The 17,158-nt window shown below is 49.9% G+C and overlaps 1 protein-coding gene across 1 annotated transcript in view; it reads left to right on the top strand.

Moving 5' to 3' along the window:
* The window catches only part of KMT2C (lysine methyltransferase 2C), a 272,603-nt gene extending 255,776 nt beyond the window's left edge, over window positions 1-16,827 (top strand). Inside the window, 11 exon segments of the mRNA XM_047695954.1 lie at window positions 200-449; window positions 1,773-1,912; window positions 2,329-2,436; window positions 4,251-5,370; window positions 6,275-6,411; window positions 7,525-7,667; window positions 7,937-8,105; window positions 12,088-12,204; window positions 12,810-12,883; window positions 13,132-13,240; window positions 14,908-16,827. Coding sequence (XP_047551910.1) covers window positions 200-449; window positions 1,773-1,912; window positions 2,329-2,436; window positions 4,251-5,370; window positions 6,275-6,411; window positions 7,525-7,667; window positions 7,937-8,105; window positions 12,088-12,204; window positions 12,810-12,883; window positions 13,132-13,240; window positions 14,908-15,000 — 2,460 coding nt within the window. The 3' untranslated portion in view covers window positions 15,001-16,827.
* Window positions 16,828-17,158: the final 331 nt, after the last annotated feature.

Raw genomic sequence — 17,158 nt, 5'->3', positions numbered from 1 at the left:
TGTGAGGATTTCTGCTCAGGAAAGCTTGATGGGGATACTGATCCATTAAAATGATTTTTTTTTCCCCTGAGACTCTTAAGTGTAAGTGAAAAATGGCTGGATTTGCTCGCACCGTGCATGTCCGGCAGACGGCATTTACCCATGCCTGTGGCTCACTGTGGCCTCTGGTGCTAACACCGTGTTTACACTTGTGTTCTAGAACATTAGCAGTGTGGTGGCTGCATTTTCCGACCTTCTTCACGTCCGAATTCCTAACAGCTATGAGGTTAGTAATGCTCCAGATGTTCCATCCATGGGTTTGGTTGGTAGCCACAGAGTAAACCCAGGCTTGGAGTGTCGACAGCATTTATTTCTTCGTGGGCCGCCGCCAGGACCTGCAAACCCTCCCAGATTAGCCAGCTCGTACCGGCTGAAGCAGCCCGATGGGCCTTTCCCTCCAACAAGCAATGGTGAGCCAGTCTGCCTTTTGTTAACCTCAGATTCATTCTCCACTCACAAGTTAAGCTTATTCTCTTTAAAAATCTCACTTCAAGGGGTGCCTGGGTGGCCCAGTGAGTTAAGCCTCTGCCTTCGGCTCAGGGTCCTGGGATCGAGCCCCGCATCGGGCTCTCTGCTCGGCGGGGAGCCTGCATCCCCCTCTCTCTGTGCCTGCCTCTCTGCCTGCTTGTGATCTCTGTCAAATAAATAAAATCTTTAAAAAAATAATTTTTTTAATCTCACTTCAAAAATTAAAATAAAATCCCACTTCAGTTTTGAACAAGTAGTGGCGTGTTGGTGTGTAGTCCTGGGTAGTTGGGCCTCCTGTGGGTGCTCTGTCTTCTGTGGTGTGGTTTGACCTCAGTGGCTAGGAGTTCCCCGGGCACTGACGGAGCACCGGCTCCCTCTGCGGGCTGTTGACCCTCTGCAGCTTTTGTTCCTGTGTCTCCCCGAGGGCCTGTCTTCCAGGTGCACGTGAGGCCGGCATCTGTGACTGTGCTCCTCTTCCTTCTGTGCCTTGCACCCCCGCTTGCGTCTTGCTGGGCCCGTGCTCTGTCCGCACGAGCCCTGCTCTCCCCACGGAAGAGATGCTCCGTAGCCCCCAGGGCAGGGCTGCCACCTCGCCCCAGCCTCCGCCCGCCGCCTCGCCCCATTCCCTCGGACTCTTGTTTCAGTCCTGGCCCTGCTCTGGGGACCTGGCAGTGCCTCACTCCTCATCCAGGAGCTCTGACCCAGAGCTGCCCGTGTGGGCTTCCGAGCTCGGCCTCCAGGCTGCTCCCGCCTCACTTACTTTCCCTGTCCTGCCTTCCGCCTCCACGCCCCACGCAGATGATACGCCCCGAGTGTGCCTGACCACACTTGTCTCCTGGCCCTGGGGCTCTCCTTAGCCCTCGGCGACTTTCCAGATCACATTTAGGACTCTTGTACATGTATCTCTTCCGTCTCTCATAAAACATTTTTTATTGTCTTAACCCTCAAGCAGAGGTAGTGTCCCCCGCCCCACTTGCTTTGCACGTAGGGTGAATGTTGATCTCATGGTGGATTGGTGTCCTCTCGTACTCCTCGCGTGTGAGCACTGTTTCAGCTGTGTGAGGACAGGTGTGTCCCTCTGTGCTCCAGGGCCACGCGCGTAGTAGCTGCCCTATAACCACTGCTTGAAAGATAAGGTTTTTATTAAAAAAGAATGAAATCAGGTATGTCAAATGAGCCGTGTTCTGAGTTGATTTAGTGCAGTGCTACACCTGCATCGTGTTGCTGGTTAATGTGGATCCCTAATGGCAGCCTTCTGCACTTAGGTCTTTCTGGATATAAGGACTCTGGTCCCGGGAGAGCAGACAGTGCGGCACTCAGGCCACAGTGGTGCTGTCACTGCAAGGTGGTTGTCCTCGGGAGCGGCGTGCGCAAGTCGTTCAGAGACCTGGCCTTTGTGAGCAAGGTACTAGGGTGTCCCTCCGCTGAGGTGTGCCGCCCGGTTACGGTGGCTCCGCTGCTGTGTCAGGTGTCCCGCCCGGTTACAGTGGCTTCGCGGGACTCCGGTTCTGCCCAGGAGCCCCAGTGTATATTCATCGTGTTTAGCTTAAAACCAAACGGTGACAGCAGACAGGTAAATTGGACATTATAAGACGCCCATATGTCTGAATAGAGTAAAATACAGATAATAAAGTTTATTTTTGTACATTTATTTTCTCTTTGGCTAAATTATATACTAAATATTGGCAGGGAGTTACTTTTTTACTTTTAAGATAGAGAACTACTTTCACTTTTAACAGAGCATAAAAACCAACAATGGATAGAACGTGTTCTTAGGAAATTTTGGCTCGAGATTCCCACACGTTTCTCTTTGCTTCACAGGATTCCCGAGAAAGCTCCAATAGAGTGGAGAAGGACATTGTCTTTTGTAGTAATAACTGCTTCATTCTTTATGCATCAACCACACAAGCAAAAAACTCAGAAAGCAAGGTAAGTTGAGGACCGTCTCCGTCAGGGAACAGCATATAATGAGTGGTTTCCGTGGTTTGGGGTTACGCTGACGGACGGAAGAGCTTCCTAGGCTCCGGGTAGCATCTCGGCAGATGCTGCACTCCTGAGGAAGGGCAGCCCGTGCTGCTTTTTCAGATAAATTCAGCTTATTTGACGGGGTGGGGTAGACTTGAATTACGTCTTAAAAGTTCAGAATTTATGAATAAAACACTAATATCTTTAATTTTACTGAAATAATTACAAATATCTTGACTTAATTACAATAGTAAGACCTAAAGCTTTTATTGCTCTTATCATGATGGGAAAACCTGTTCACAGACACATTGTGAGTCTAGTCCTGTATTTTGGGAGAAAGCATGTTGCTCATGTCACGGTGAAAATGGTCTGCGGTACCTGATTCTGTGTGAATTAAGTGTATCAACGTGTGGTTGATGGATAAACCGTTTTTTTTTTTTTTTTTTTTTTTAAGATTTTTATTTATTTGACAAATCACAAGTAGAGAGGCAGGCAGAGGGAGACGGGGAGAGAGGAGAAAGCAGGCTCCCCTTTGAGCAGAGAGCCCGATGCAGGGCTCGATCCCAGGACCCTGAGATCATGACCTGAGCCCGAAGGCAGAGGCTTTAACCCACTGAGCCGCCCAGGCGCCCCGGATAAACATTTTGAACAATTTGTGTTAAAGGAAGCCTGCCTGGGTGGGAATGCCGCCAGTCCTTCCTCCCTGCAGATGAGGCTGCTCTTACTTTTATAATAGGCGGTTGTCTCCAGTGTAATGAAATCAAGCTCTATGCCAAATAGATTTAGACTTAAAATATGTTGGGGTGCCTGGGTGGCTCAGTCAGTTGAACGTCTGCCTTCAGCTCAGGTCGTGATCTCCGCATCCTGGGCTCGAGAGGAGTGTCCAAGAAGGTTTAGGAACAGAACATTCTCCAGAGATACAGCCTGGTCCAGAAGGCCTGGGGTGGGGCTCCCTGCTCCTCGGCGAGTCTCCTTCTCCCTCTGCCACCTCCCCCACCTCCACCCCGCTCATGCTCTCTCAAAATAAATAAATACAGTCTTCTAAAAAATTACTGTGTCAACTTCTGTAAGAGGAGGATTGCTTTTTTACCAGATACTTTTACATTCGGTGTGTAGTTCTTTGCCTGCCCTGGGTTTATGTGACGCGCGTCTTCGCAGATGCTCGGTGGGAGGGCTGTGTGAGAACGGGGAGCCTGAGGGCACCCAGAAAGTCCGGGCACTTGTCTCTCTGCTCACTGCTTCCAGCAGCCGCATCAGAGCTGGGCACCGCAGGGAGGGGTTCCAGATGGTGCATGTTGATGGGGGACCATTGCCCCTTCTTTCCTCATACTATGCTGATGAGTCCGCCTGACATGGACAGACGTGGCTTCCTGAGTGCGGATAAGCTCAGAGAAGATCATGTTCTGAAGTTCTTATTTGGTCCAACGGAAAGCACCGTTCCCTTGTACGAATCAAACCAGATAGCTCCTCTCTTCAGCATTGATTTTTCTGGCTTGATTATGGTCAGAGAGGAGTGTCCGAGGTTTAGGAGCAGAACATTCTCCAGAGATACAGCCTGGTCCAGAAGGCCTGGGGCAGGACTCCCAACATGGCCCGGCTCTCATCAGCCTGCGGGTGTCCGTGGGCACCTGCAGTGTCTGCCGTCCACCTTTGCTGTGTGTGACCCTTCCCCTGTCCCCCACCCCTACCCCGGGGCACAGGCCCTGTGACCCCCTGCTGCTTGCCTTCCTGCTCTGGGGCCAACTGCTCTTCTTACTCCTGTTCCTTTCACTGTGCAGGAATCTGCCCCGCCATTGCCACAGTCGCCCGTGAAGGAGACGCCTTCCAGAGCATTCCATCAGTACAGCAACAACATCTCCACTCTGGACGTGCACTGCCTCCCGCAGCTCCAGGAGGAGGCTTCTCCCCCGGCGTCACCCCCCATCACTTTCCCTCCGGCGTTTGAAGCAGCCAAAGTAGAGGCAAAGCCAGATGAGCTCAAGGTAACGGTCAAGTTAAAGCCGCGGCTCAGGACCGTGCACGGCGGGTTTGAAGACTGTCGGCCCATCAGTAAAAAGTGGCGAGGGATGAAGTGGAAGAAGTGGAGCGTTCACATCGTCATCCCCAAGGGGGGCTTCAAACCGCCTTGTGAGGACGAGATTGATGAGTTTCTGAAGAAACTGGGCACTTCCCTCAAACCAGACCCTGTGCCCAAAGACTATCGAAAGTGTTGCTTCTGTCACGAGGAAGGGGACGGGCTGACCGACGGGCCAGCAAGACTGCTCAACCTTGATCTGGACCTGTGGGTCCACTTGAATTGTGCGCTGTGGTCCACAGAGGTCTATGAGACCCAGGCGGGGGCCCTGATAAACGTGGAGCTGGCGCTGAGGAGGGGCCTGCAGATGAAGTGCGTCTTCTGCCACAAGATGGGCGCCACCAGCGGCTGTCACCGCTTCCGCTGCGCCAACATTTACCACTTCACCTGCGCCATTAAAGCACAATGCATGTTTTTTAAGGATAAAACGATGCTTTGTCCCATGCACAAACCAAAGGGAATTCACGAGCAGGAGTTAAGTTACTTCGCCGTCTTCAGGCGGGTCTACGTTCAGCGCGACGAGGTGCGACAGATCGCCAGCATCGTGCAGCGCGGGGAGCGTGACCACACGTTCCGCGTGGGAAGCCTCATCTTCCATACGATCGGCCAGCTGCTTCCGCAGCAGATGCAGGCCTTCCATTCGCCCAAAGCGCTCTTCCCTGTGGGCTACGAGGCCAGCCGCCTGTACTGGAGCACCCGCTACGCCAACCGGCGCTGCCGCTACCTGTGCTCCATCGAGGAGAAGGACGGGCGCCCCGTGTTCGTCATCAGGATTGTGGAGCAAGGCCACGAGGATCTGGTCTTAAGTGATTCGTCTCCTAAAGGTAAGACCACGCGTGCGCTGCGGAGCCGGCCGCTGACGTCGTATGTCCGCGCTTCCTCCTTCTCTGTCGTTTGTTACAGGTTGTACGAAAACACGTGGATTTGTTGTTCCCAAATGTGGCTCTTAGCCTCTTTGTGTTACTGTACCTGCCGGCTGTGCTGGGCCGTCTTGTCAGCACTTGCTGGACTGCCGCACCCGCAGTCAGAATGCGTGTGTGAGTGCTCAGTGATAAAGCAGGGACTGTGGATGAGGGTCGCCTGTCGTTTGTGTTGGGGACGCTCCTAATTCAGAGGGCAGGAGACCGTGTCTACAGCATGCGGTGCGCTGCCTTTTATGAGGATTACCAGGGACTGAACAAATTAGGAGCTAGAAGTTGGGCTCTTCATTCTGACCATAGGCTGTCATTTTATTGATGTGTACCGGGGAATTGTTTTTTTAAACTCTGGCTATTTAAAAAAAAAAAAAAAAAAAAAGTATGAAAATGCCCTGAAGATAATTCCAATGGAAATATGAATTTCCTATTTTAATGTAAATCTGAGAGGAAAGAAACCTTCTGGATACTGCTAATTGGGCTGATGAGTTAAAAATATAAAGTTATATGCCTGGTGTGAAAATGAATTAATTTCTTATGTGAATTTGTTACATTAAACTTTCTTTTCCACTTTCACTGTTTTATTTCCTTAATGTAACACATTCTTTTCCCTAAAATTCCGTAGTCTTCAAAATAAACTGTCGTTTGATAAGAAGGTAGTAGGGTGGTCGGTTCACCACCCCCAGGCTTCACTTGGAAACTCTCTTCGAGTGGTTGGCCCCTCTCTGCTGTTTTGTGCCGCGTCCTGCTTTCCTCTCTGTTCAGCAGAGAGGCGTGTTCTAAATTGTTTTGTTTCTGTTTGGGCCCTATGTAGGTGTTTGGGATAAAATTTTGGAGCCCGTGGCATGCGTGAGAAAACAGTCGGAAATGCTCCAGCTTTTCCCGGCGTATCTGAAGGGAGAAGACCTGTTTGGGCTCACGGTGTCTGCAGTGGCGCGGATCGCGGAGTCCGTGAGTGCCTCGGGCCGGGTGTGGCAGCGGGACTGCCTTTGCGGTTGCAGGTGGAGGTCCCCAGTGCGACCGTTTTGACACGGGCTGAGCTAGGATACTCTGAGGTAGCGCTCTGCTCTCTTCGTGTCTCAAGGCATCTGTGACTCGTCGGGACACCTCAGTGCATGGTAGCATTCTCTCCCTGAGGTGGCTCTCACACTCCAGGTTCTCTGCGCGGGGGCAGACGTGGCAGAGGGAAGGGCAGGGCTGGGCAGTGACCACAGGAGCACATGATCTTCTCTGACCTCTCTTAGCAGTCTTTTAAGATTAAGATGATTAACACGTTTGCCAGTGAGTCTACACACAATGCTTTCGAGAAGTTGTGTGATTATAAGGCATTATCGTGAGCAAGAAAAAAATCATTGATGGTTGGTGGGGTTTGTTTTGTTTTTGTGTTTTTGGAGAAGCAGAGGACACCCCAAAAGCCACTGAGTACTAGGTCTGCTTCCTTCCTTTGGTAGAGCCCTGCCTAAGTGATGTGTATCTTTTATGTCTATAGAGAAATATTTCACAAGAAGTATATTCTAGAAGAGGCCTTTAACATAAAATTATCTTGCAAGTAAACCTTAGCTCATCATCTACACTCTCTGGAAACTGCGTGTGATAACCGACCTCATTGCAGTCAAATTGGAAGAAGCAAGAAATCAAGACAGGAAACCATATCAAAAATTTTTAACTATATTTAACTTTTAAATTCCAAATAAAGATACACAAGCTGAAAGAACGAAGTTGTAAGTCCATACACACTGGGTCGGGATAATCATCTTATAGTGGCGCTGGCGTGTGTGTCGGCTGGCCTGTGGCGGTTCTGTGGGTTAGTCTTTTTCTTCAAGGAGCAATTGCCAGGGTTGACGAAGTTCTGCTTTGAAACTGAAATCCGTGTGTTAGTGTTGAAGTAGATCTGAGTGCAGGCGGGTTACGGTGACCTATGTTAAAAGACCATTTTGTCCACAGGGAGTATGTTGACAAGTTACTTCCAGGGAAGTTCAGGTCGGGCCCTCCCCGGGCCGGCTCAGGACGGTCCGCGGTCTCGATCACATAAGTTCACCCTGTGTCTGTTTGGCTCCTTTTCAGCTCCCGGGGGTGGAGGCGTGCGAGAACTACGCCTTCCGGTACGGCCGCAATCCTCTCATGGAGCTCCCCCTCGCCGTGAACCCCACAGGCTGCGCCCGATCCGAACCTAAAATGAGTGCCCATGTCAAGAGGTTTGTGTTAAGGTATTTTGTTTTAACTTCACATAGTACAGCCCAGGGTTTCCAGGCGTATTAGTGGTTTCTGTGCTTGATCTGTCCGCTGCTTACAAACCTGCCGTCTCTGGCTGCGTCCGTGCCGACCGCGTCCGAGAACTCGCCGTGCGGCTCTGCTAGGCGGCTTTCCATGTATGTTCCTGTCAGTGAGAGTTTGAATCCTCTCGGCTTTGGGCGTTATTCGGAGATATCTTCAGTTTTTCTTTCATTTTTTCCTGTTGACGTGCCACTGCGCGCAGGCCTCACACCCTGAACAGCACCAGCACTTCCAAGTCCTTCCAGAGTACTGTCACGGGGGAGCTGAACGCGCCCTACAGCAAGCAGTTCGTGCACTCCAAGTCCTCGCAGTACCGCAAGATGAAGACCGAGTGGAAGTCCAACGTCTACCTGGCCCGCTCCCGCATCCAGGTGAGGAGCCGCTGCGCTCGGGAGGCGGGGGCCGGGCCGGGGTCCGGCCGTCAGGGCTGCTGGCGTCTGGTCTTCGAAGGACTTGATGCGGCGGAGGCTTAGCATCACGTCTGTGAAACCCTGTCCCGTCTTGTCCGTTGGTAGCTCCAGCGACTGAATACGACTGTGGGTGCTTCTCCTCCCGCAGTGGGGAGACTGGACTCCACATCTCCGTGTCTCGACGAGGGCTTGCGGGCAGCCGGGGCCACGGTGTTCTGCGCTCACTGGGTTTGGGGAGCGCTCACGAGAGCTGTTTCAGATTCTCGTGAGAAGTACAAGTGAAACTACTTTCAAAAGGTGCAGCAGTGTGTGGGGTTCTCGTCCGGAAGCCATCTTCTCACGAGAGCACTGTGTTTTCTGGTGCCTGGAGTGTGTGGAGGACCTTACGGTTATCTTACGGGCTGAGGACCTTACGGGCTCAGCTTTTGATTACCATCCACAGTCCGTACGCGCTGAGCCACGGACTTGAGTCTGCTCCGCATCTCCTCTTGGATGTCCTAGGATGAGGGCACAGACCTTACTTTGCCACATGTCTTGGTCCCTGAGCCCAGTTATCCTGAGTGTTTCCCTGTCCACGACTTGTGTACCTTGGCCCAGTTTGCCCAGATCCAGGGCACCCTTAAGTTCTGTTGCCGCCCCGCCCCCCCCAGAAGAGCCCTCTCAAGTCCACGCTCTGTCTCTGCCCCCCATTTCCACCTGCTGTCGCTCCCGTGAGCACCGTTGTTGGGCCTGCCGCCGCCTCCCCAGCCCCACTCACCCCCACTGGGATCCCTTTACAATAAAAATCTCATCTACGTTCCATTGTCCGTACTCATCTGGAATCTTGTTCCTTTCTTGGGAACTTTTTCTCCTCTTGGGAAGACTGTAGGATCTTCCTGTTGGTCTTAATAGTTGGACATTTTACAAAAAAAATGTGCTGAAGTTTGGGTTATTTTCTTTTTTGTTGCTTTCCTTACTTGATGACCCTTTTCAGCCTGGAGCACTGGGGCTCAGTCTGAGAAATGTTTCTGTGTTGATTCTTCTGCAAGTTCCTTTTTGAACCTGTAGACAAATTTGGACTCGTGAGGTCTGGGCTGTCACATGGTGGACCCAGGCTAGCAGTGGCATCACTGGGGCCTGCTAAGACGTGCCTTTTGGTCCGGCCCCTGCGGTGGGGCCCCCAGAGGACCAGTGCGAACACAGGAGCCTGTGACTCCACCCGTCCTCCTCTCCCCCGTCTGGTGTCGGTTCCCTTGTCCTTGTTCTTTGGCTTCTGCTGTATCTGCGGAGCCTTCTTTTGTGTTTAAAAAAAAAAAAAAAAAGTCACCTAAGAGCTCTTTCTGCTCTTGATCTTCTCATCTGGTACCATGATTTTTACGTTACAAATATGGCGTCTTTCTTTTCCTTCTGCTGTTGGGTCGAGAATGCAGCCTCTCCAGCTCCGGGGGGTCCAATGGCCACTCTGGGGGGTGTGTCTTTCTCATCTGCCGCATCGGTTCCTTTTCCATTTTAAACGTTCCCAAGCAGCTCGTTCACGTGTTACCGCTCCTGTTTCTGCGTCACTTTTACTCCCTTACTGTCATTTCACTGATCTCTCAGGACCCATGGTCAGTGTGTCGTGTCACTGTCCTGGCCGCACAGCCTCGTCTGCGCACAGATGTTCCGGTGGAGCCGCTTGCATTGAGTGAGCTGCAGGCTTCTGCGCTCGCTGACCCTCAGAGAACCCTCTAGAGCCGCTTGGTGCCTCCGCTTTGTTCTTTTGTTCTCCTCGATGTCTGCGTGACGTTCCTGGACAGTTGAGGAACTGTAATGAAGAGGAGTGTGCCAGCCGCTAATCTCACAGAGGGATGTGTGTACTTTGCGTGTTAGCAGACCTTGTTGCTTTGCCAGAAAGGCTGTCATAGCTCATCTCCTCCTGCATTTGGGAGACTGTCTCTCTCCTTTCCCATATGTTGTGCTGGTGCCCTTTCACATTTCCGCCTGCCTGGTCCTGCTTCCTTCCTGCGGTTTCTGACCGCTGACGAATGAGCCGCATTTGAGGCTTGCCGCTCGGATTGGCTCTTCTGTGAATTATGTATCCTCCTCTGTCTGTTTTCCAGTTCATGACAACTTGGCTGGGAGAGGTACTCCCCACCACACACCCTGTGCCTATGAGGAAGTCTGATATCTTTTTTCTTATAAAAGTGAATTTTTGCATAGTCAAATGTACATAATTTTCTATAGTTTCTAGTCTTGGTTAAGACAGTGGATTTTATTATATTTGTAGTGTCTTGGATTTCTAGATTTCAGAAATTTTAAGTGTTTTAAGACTATTCTGTTCCATTGAGTAACTAGTTGAAGCCCCATTTAGTTACCCTTCCGTATTGCACTGAGTGATGACACCACCGTACTGCTGTGTAAGTAGCACACATGAAATTTTCACACATGCGTGGATCGCCTTGCATTCTCCATTCTTTTCCACTGATCTTGTCTGTTCTTTTTTTTTTTTTTTTTTAAGATTTTTACTTATTTATTTGACAGAGATCATGAGTAGACAGAGAGGCAGGCAGAGAGAGAGGGGGAAGAAATCTCCCTGACGAGCAGAAGACCCAATGCGGGGCTCAATCCCAGGACCTTGAGATTATGACCTGAGCCGAAGGCTGAGGCTTAACCCACTGAGCCACCCAGAATGCCCCATGATCTTGTCTGTTCTTATATCAAACTATATTGATCTCTGTACGTACTGCTTTTTTGTGTATTTTGGTTCGTTCATCTCAGTTATGTCTGGAATTGAACAGGTACATTGCATAAAATTTCGTTTCCCAGAAGATAATTCAGTTCACACACCAGAGTCCCTGAGACGGGCCCATGGCACCGGGTGCCCCACGGTGGGGACTTCCCAGTGAGCACACTCTCTTCCCTACTTCGTTACTGCGGTCTTCCAGCCAGCGGGAGCTGAGAAGGCAGAAACTCAGTGGGACGAGAAAGTATCAAATGTTCAAGGAAGTAGTCCATACTTTTCCAGAATTTGTAATGCTAAAAACTTAAAAAGGTACACATAGTATATGATTTATTACTAGCGCGACAGGACGAGCTGCCAAATGGGAGACCTGCGGCAGTTCTCACTGGTTCAGATTCTGTATCTTTCTCTGCGGCCTCGAAACTTTAGGGGAGAAAGTTGCCTTTCTGAAGAACTGTATTTCTTTCCAGCTTTCCTGGTAATTAAAGCAGAGTAACTTCTCCTGGTTCTCCTTTTGCTCTGGCTTCCAGGAAGTCCTAGCCAAATCTGAAACCTCACTATAGTATTAATAGTTCCTCATGGTTAGCCCTACTTCTTATTAAGTTTACTGTCCTTTCTTATCTTTCTAGAAATAGTAATGGGGGCGCCTGGGTGGCTCAGTGGGTTAAGCCTCTGCCTTTGGCTCAGGTCATGATCTCAGGGGCCTGGGATCCAGCCCCACTTTGGGCTCTCTGGTTAGCAGGGAGCCTGCTTCCCCCCCTCCCCTGCCTGCCTCTCTGCCTGCTTGTGATCTCTCTCTCTTGCTCTCTCTCTCTGTCAAATGTATAAAATCTTGAAAAGAAAAAGAAACAATAATGGGCTAAAGTAAATACCAGAAGCTAATAACCTATAATAGTTATTAGCTGTTGGCCTGTTAAGTTGGTGGGATCTCGACATGAATTTCATGGAAGATAAGATGGCCTGACAGGATGCGGTGGCTGGTCAGTGGTGCTGCTTTGTAAATACGCCTTCAGAATTTAGTAAAAGACACAAAGCAAGATAGTAATGGCATGACTTTAAGTGATATTAAGATTGTTTTAGATGATAGTATATTCAATAAAAAAGACTTTGAGTTTAGGTGAGTTCTTCACTGTGGCTTTTGATGTGGCCTTTGTATGAAAGGGTTTGTTGTCCAAGAAATCAAAGTGATTTTTAAAGTACATACACACACTCTTTTTTCCCATTTTTTATTTCTTTTCTCCACAGGGGCTGGGCCTGTATGCTGCCAGGGACATCGAGAAGCACACCATGGTCATCGAGTACATCGGCACGATCATTCGAAATGAAGTAGCAAACAGGAAAGAGAAGCTGTATGAGTCTCAGGTAAGAGCCAGTCCTCTTCTGTCCTTTGCCATCGAAAAGCTGGAAACAAGGCCAAGTTGCACTGTCCTGTGAGGCTCAGTTTTGAACGGAAGTCACATCTGGATATTTTTTTGAATTTGAGAGAGAGGCGCGTGTGTGCAAGAGAGCACGAGCACGGCGAGGGACAGAGGGAAGCAGGCTCGCCACTGAGCAGGGAGCCCGATACGGAACTCGATCCTAGGATCCAGGGATTGTGACCTGAGCCGAAGGCAGACGCTTAATCGAATGAGCCACCCAGGCGTCCCCCTCCTTTTTTTTTTTTTTTCCCTCAAGATTTTTTTTTCTTTTACTTAACATCTGGATATTCTTGTGTTTTCCTGTTTTTTTCCATCCTTCTCACTCTGTCTAGTCAGTGTTATTGTTCACATAGAGACAGCTGTAGACTAATGGGCCTGGCGTTCGAGCAGCCTCCTGATCCGTTGGATTTCCATTCACACCGTGTGCATACGTGTCCCCTGACGGGGTTGTGTGACACCCACAGCACAGGCTGCGTCTCCGTTCACTTCCGGCTGAGTCTTCTGGCTCTGAACCTGCACGTGGAGGAATTTCTGACTTTTCTTTTTCAGAACCGTGGCGTGTATATGTTCCGCATGGATAATGACCACGTGATCGATGCGACACTCACAGGAGGGCCTGCCAGGTGAGGCAGCGGGAGGCTGGTCGAGGAAGTTCTGCCCAGTGGGTCCGCACGCTCACAGAGGCCTCCATGATTAAAAATTCAGGGTAGATAAGCTTTGAAAATAATTTTCATTTGAAATTGTGTTTGTCCTTGTTCTGCGAACGGGAAGGTAGAAATGTAATTAGGAGAAAGTTTTCGCTATGAGCTGAATGTTTGTAAAGTTTCTTGCAACTGTTTAGTAATAAATAGTTTCCTGAAATGGCTTGCAGATACATCAACCATTCGTGTGCTCCCAATTGTGTGGCTGAAGTGGTGACTTTTGAGAGAGGACACAAAATCATCATCAGCTCCAACCGGAGGATCCAGAAAGGAGAAGAGGTAAGCATGCGGGGTCCCGGGTGCTCCACTCGTAGTCCCCGCGCAGCTCGCTGCATGGCACAGGCGGCTGGCCTGGGGCTTGTCCAGGGCTTCAGCGCTAGAAAAAGTCTCCTTATGGGTCAGAGGGCGCTACCCTGTCACTTCACCCGGGACAGTCAAGGGTCTCCTTCCTCCTCGTGGCAGCATGGCAAGTGTGGACTACCATCTCCCCCCACTCCCCTCCCTCTGTGCTCCCCAAACTCAGCACGTCCCCACAGCACCCACGGGGCATCGCTTTCCCGTGTCCTCAGGCTCCTGCTAGACCCGTTGGTCACAGACTGACAGGATCCTTCTCTTTAAAGATTCTGCCTGTCATCCCACTAATGTGTGCAGACTGTCCCGGGATTGTAGGCTCTGTGGTCCCCGGAAACGTGACGCTCACATAAGGCCACGGAGGGCTGTAGGCGGCCCGTCGGAGGCAGCACAGGGCTCTGGATGGCCTGTTTGCACACTCAGCTCACGGCACAAACTTACAGACTTTCTCAAAGAGTTTCAAAGAGTTTGGCTCTTTGGGTACAGTTGTTTCTCTTCTTTCTTCTTTAAAATGCTAGATGCTCAACTTGACGTTTGTTTCTCTGGGCTCATGGATGACTTTCACCTGTTAAGGTTATTCCTGGTCTAGACCACTTATTTCCGTTCCCGGAATTTGTCTTCCACAGATTAATCACAGTGTGATTAGCACACATTTCGAGGTGCTCTGTGTGCCGCTGAGCAGTGTGGGTTTCTATAGGAGCTTCTCCTGGGGCAGGGGATGAGGGGCCAGAGAGTCTTTGTTGGAACCCCCCCGGCCCTTTGGAACAGAGCTATGCAATGATTTCTTGTATTTTTTGGTTATCTTTTTGGAAATCCCTTTTTTAAATCAAAGTATTTGAGAACCCAGCGTGGTGCCGGCGACCAGCAGGGACGTTGGGACGGACGGAGACCCCTGAGCTCCGGGTCCTTCCTTCCCGGTCCCGCCTGAGTACTCTTGAGCGGGTCACTTGGCGTCCCCGAGCGGCCGCTGCATTTACACGAAACGGCGGAGTCTCCCTGCGGAGCCCCGTGGGTGCCCAGCAGCAGGGGGCACGTGGCTGGGTAGCCGGGAGGAGCTGCCCGGTAAACGCCGGGGTCTGCCCTTGCAGCGCGGAACGGACGTCTTTCCGCACGGGGCCTCGCTTAGGACGTTTGGGTCGGAAGGACCTGGGGGGGTCGGAGGCGCGTCAGGGAGGGCGGGCCCGCGGGTGGGAGGCGCGCGGACCCCGGCGGCCGCGGCAGCAGCTGCTGAGATGTGGAGTGACTCGATGACCCTAAGTAGACTTCCCGAAACATTCTTCTAAGTGAGGCAGGACGAAGCAAAGCTGTCAGCTGGCGGGGGTGGGGGGTCGGTCCCTCCCCCAGGCGTGCGCCCCACCCGGCAGATGAGGTCGGGGGACCCGCGAGGGGTGTGGGAACGCGGCTCTCTCCAGCCGGTCCATCCCCAGATGTGGCGCGGCCGGAGAACGTTGTCCCCTGCCGTGCCTGTCCCCTTGTGAGTGCAGGGGGGCTTCTGTCCCAGTCCGCTGCGCTGCTGGTTCTGAGATGGGGCGGATGAGGCAGGACACCCCCCCCCCCCCCCGGCCTCTCTCACGCTGTGTCTTTGCCGTGGGCAGCTTTGCTATGACTATAAGTTTGACTTCGAAGACGACCAGCACAAGATTCCGTGTCACTGCGGGGCCGTGAACTGCCGGAAGTGGATGAACTGAGCGCCCCGCGGCCTTGGCCGCGGCTTGTCCCTAGGAAGGAGCGATTCGACACACCAGTGGCATTTCGCAGGCGGAAAGAGATTTTGTTTCCTGTTTTATGACTTTCTGAAAACTCGCCTCTGGGAGTTCTGATTCCCTCGGCCCTCCGGGCGGACCAGGACCACAGAGCAGTCCAGCACTTTTGTTTTCTTCTTCTTTCTTTCCTCCTTCTTTCTGTGGGTGGGTTTTGTTTTGTCTTCTGTTTTTGCGTCTCGCTGAGGAGACACTTTGACTGGGGCGAAGAGCCGCTGGCTGCCCTGCCCCGGGCTGGGGGCTTCCTATGAATGTACAGACTGAGATCACCAGCGAAGGGGAGACGGGACGCCCGAAGTGCTGGCCACGGCCTTATCTGAAACAGGGGCAGGCCCTCTAACTTAAAGATTTTTTAAAATAAAGTAGACACCACTGAACAAGGAATGTACTGAAATGACTTCCTTAGGGATAGAGCTAAGGGGTAATAACTTGCACTAAAATACATTTAAATACTTGATTCCATGAGTCAGTTTATTGTAGTTTTTGATTTCTGTAAAATAAGAGAAACTTTTTGTATTTATTATTGAATAAGTGAATGAAGCTATTTTTAAATAAAAGTTAGAAGAAAGCCAAGCTGCTGCTGTTACCTGCAGAACTAACAGGCCCTGTTACTTTGTACAAATATGTAAATATTTTGAGAAAAAAATACAGTATAAAAATAGTATTGACCAAATGCTACCAGGCTCTGCAGCAGCTCGGGTGCTTGTAAGATGTTCCTAGGGATGTCACAGTATAATTTTGTGTTCTTAAATACGCCGTTATAATTATGTAATAACCAAAATTTCAGCCTAGAGCATTTGGGGTTTTTTGGAAACTACGGTCTATTAGTACTCAATTGTTTTTATACACCTTCTGATAGAACGGAGTGTAGGCTACGACTACGACTTTTATAGCTGTTTTGGTAATTTAAACTAACTTTTTCATATTATATTGTTGCATCCCTACTTCTTCAGTCAGGTTTTTTTGTGCTTACAATTTGTGATAACTGTGAATAATGCTTAAAAATACACCCAAATGGAGGCTGAACTTTTCTTCAGCGGACGTAGTTTTGACTAGAACTTTGTTTCGAGCTACAGAGAATCATGTAAACATACTAGATCATGTAGCAGGACTCCAGCCTAACTCTAGCCTTCTGTTCAACACAAAAATTTGAAAAGGAAAAAAAAAAAAGCGTTGTGGTCGCGCTTGCAGCTGCAGGACCCCAACGATAGGATTTCGGAAGATGTAATTTTAAAATGTGTTTGTATGAACTGTTTGTTTACATTTCTTTAATTAAAAAAACACACTGTTTTGTGTTTGCTTGTAGAAACTTAATCAGCATTTTGAACCAGGTTAGCTTTTTATTTTGTACTTAAAATTCTGGTACTGACACTTCACAGACTAAGTATAAATGAAGTTTTTGTGTGCACAATTCAAGTGGGCTGTAAACTGTTGGTATATCAGTGACGCAGTTCTGAACTTGTAATGTATATGGCATGATGTATTTTTATCTTACAGAATAAATCAATTGTATATATTTTTCTCTTGATAAATAGCTGTATGAAATTTGTTTCTTGAATATTTTTCTTCTCTTGTACAATATTCTGACATCTTACCAGTATTTGTCTTACCGGGTTTTTGTTTTCTGTTCTGTATAATAGTACCTAATGTTGGCAAAAATTGAATTTTTTGAAGTATACAGAGTGTTATGGGTTTTGGAATTTGTGGACACAGATTTAGAAGATCACCATTTACAAATAAAATATTTTACATCTATACAAGCGCCTGAGTGTGTGTCGGCACTGCCCGCTGTCTGGCCGGAGCTGCAGCGCGGGGGCTCAGCCTTCGGCTCCCGGCGTGTGAGGTCATCAGCTCGGGTCTCTCTCTTTTCGGATAAGTTGACGTGTAAGTTCGAGGCTCCTGGAGGAGAGACTATTCCCTGCAGCTGAACAAGGATGGGAGCTTGGGTTTCTCCTGAAGGGTGTTTGCCAAGGTGCCCTGTTCCCTTGTTTAAAGTCTCTTTTTGTTTGTTAAATTGAGCCTTCCGGGGGTTTGGGGGGGCAGCCTTTTTCAGACTTCTTCTGTGATACAGACTCGATTCCTGTCG

Source organism: Lutra lutra, chromosome 11, assembly GCF_902655055.1.
Source record: "Lutra lutra chromosome 11, mLutLut1.2, whole genome shotgun sequence".
Taxonomy (NCBI): Eukaryota; Metazoa; Chordata; class Mammalia; order Carnivora; family Mustelidae; genus Lutra; species Lutra lutra.
The sequence above is the reverse complement of the archived record's forward strand: the minus strand, read 5'-3'. Positions and strand labels throughout refer to the sequence as shown.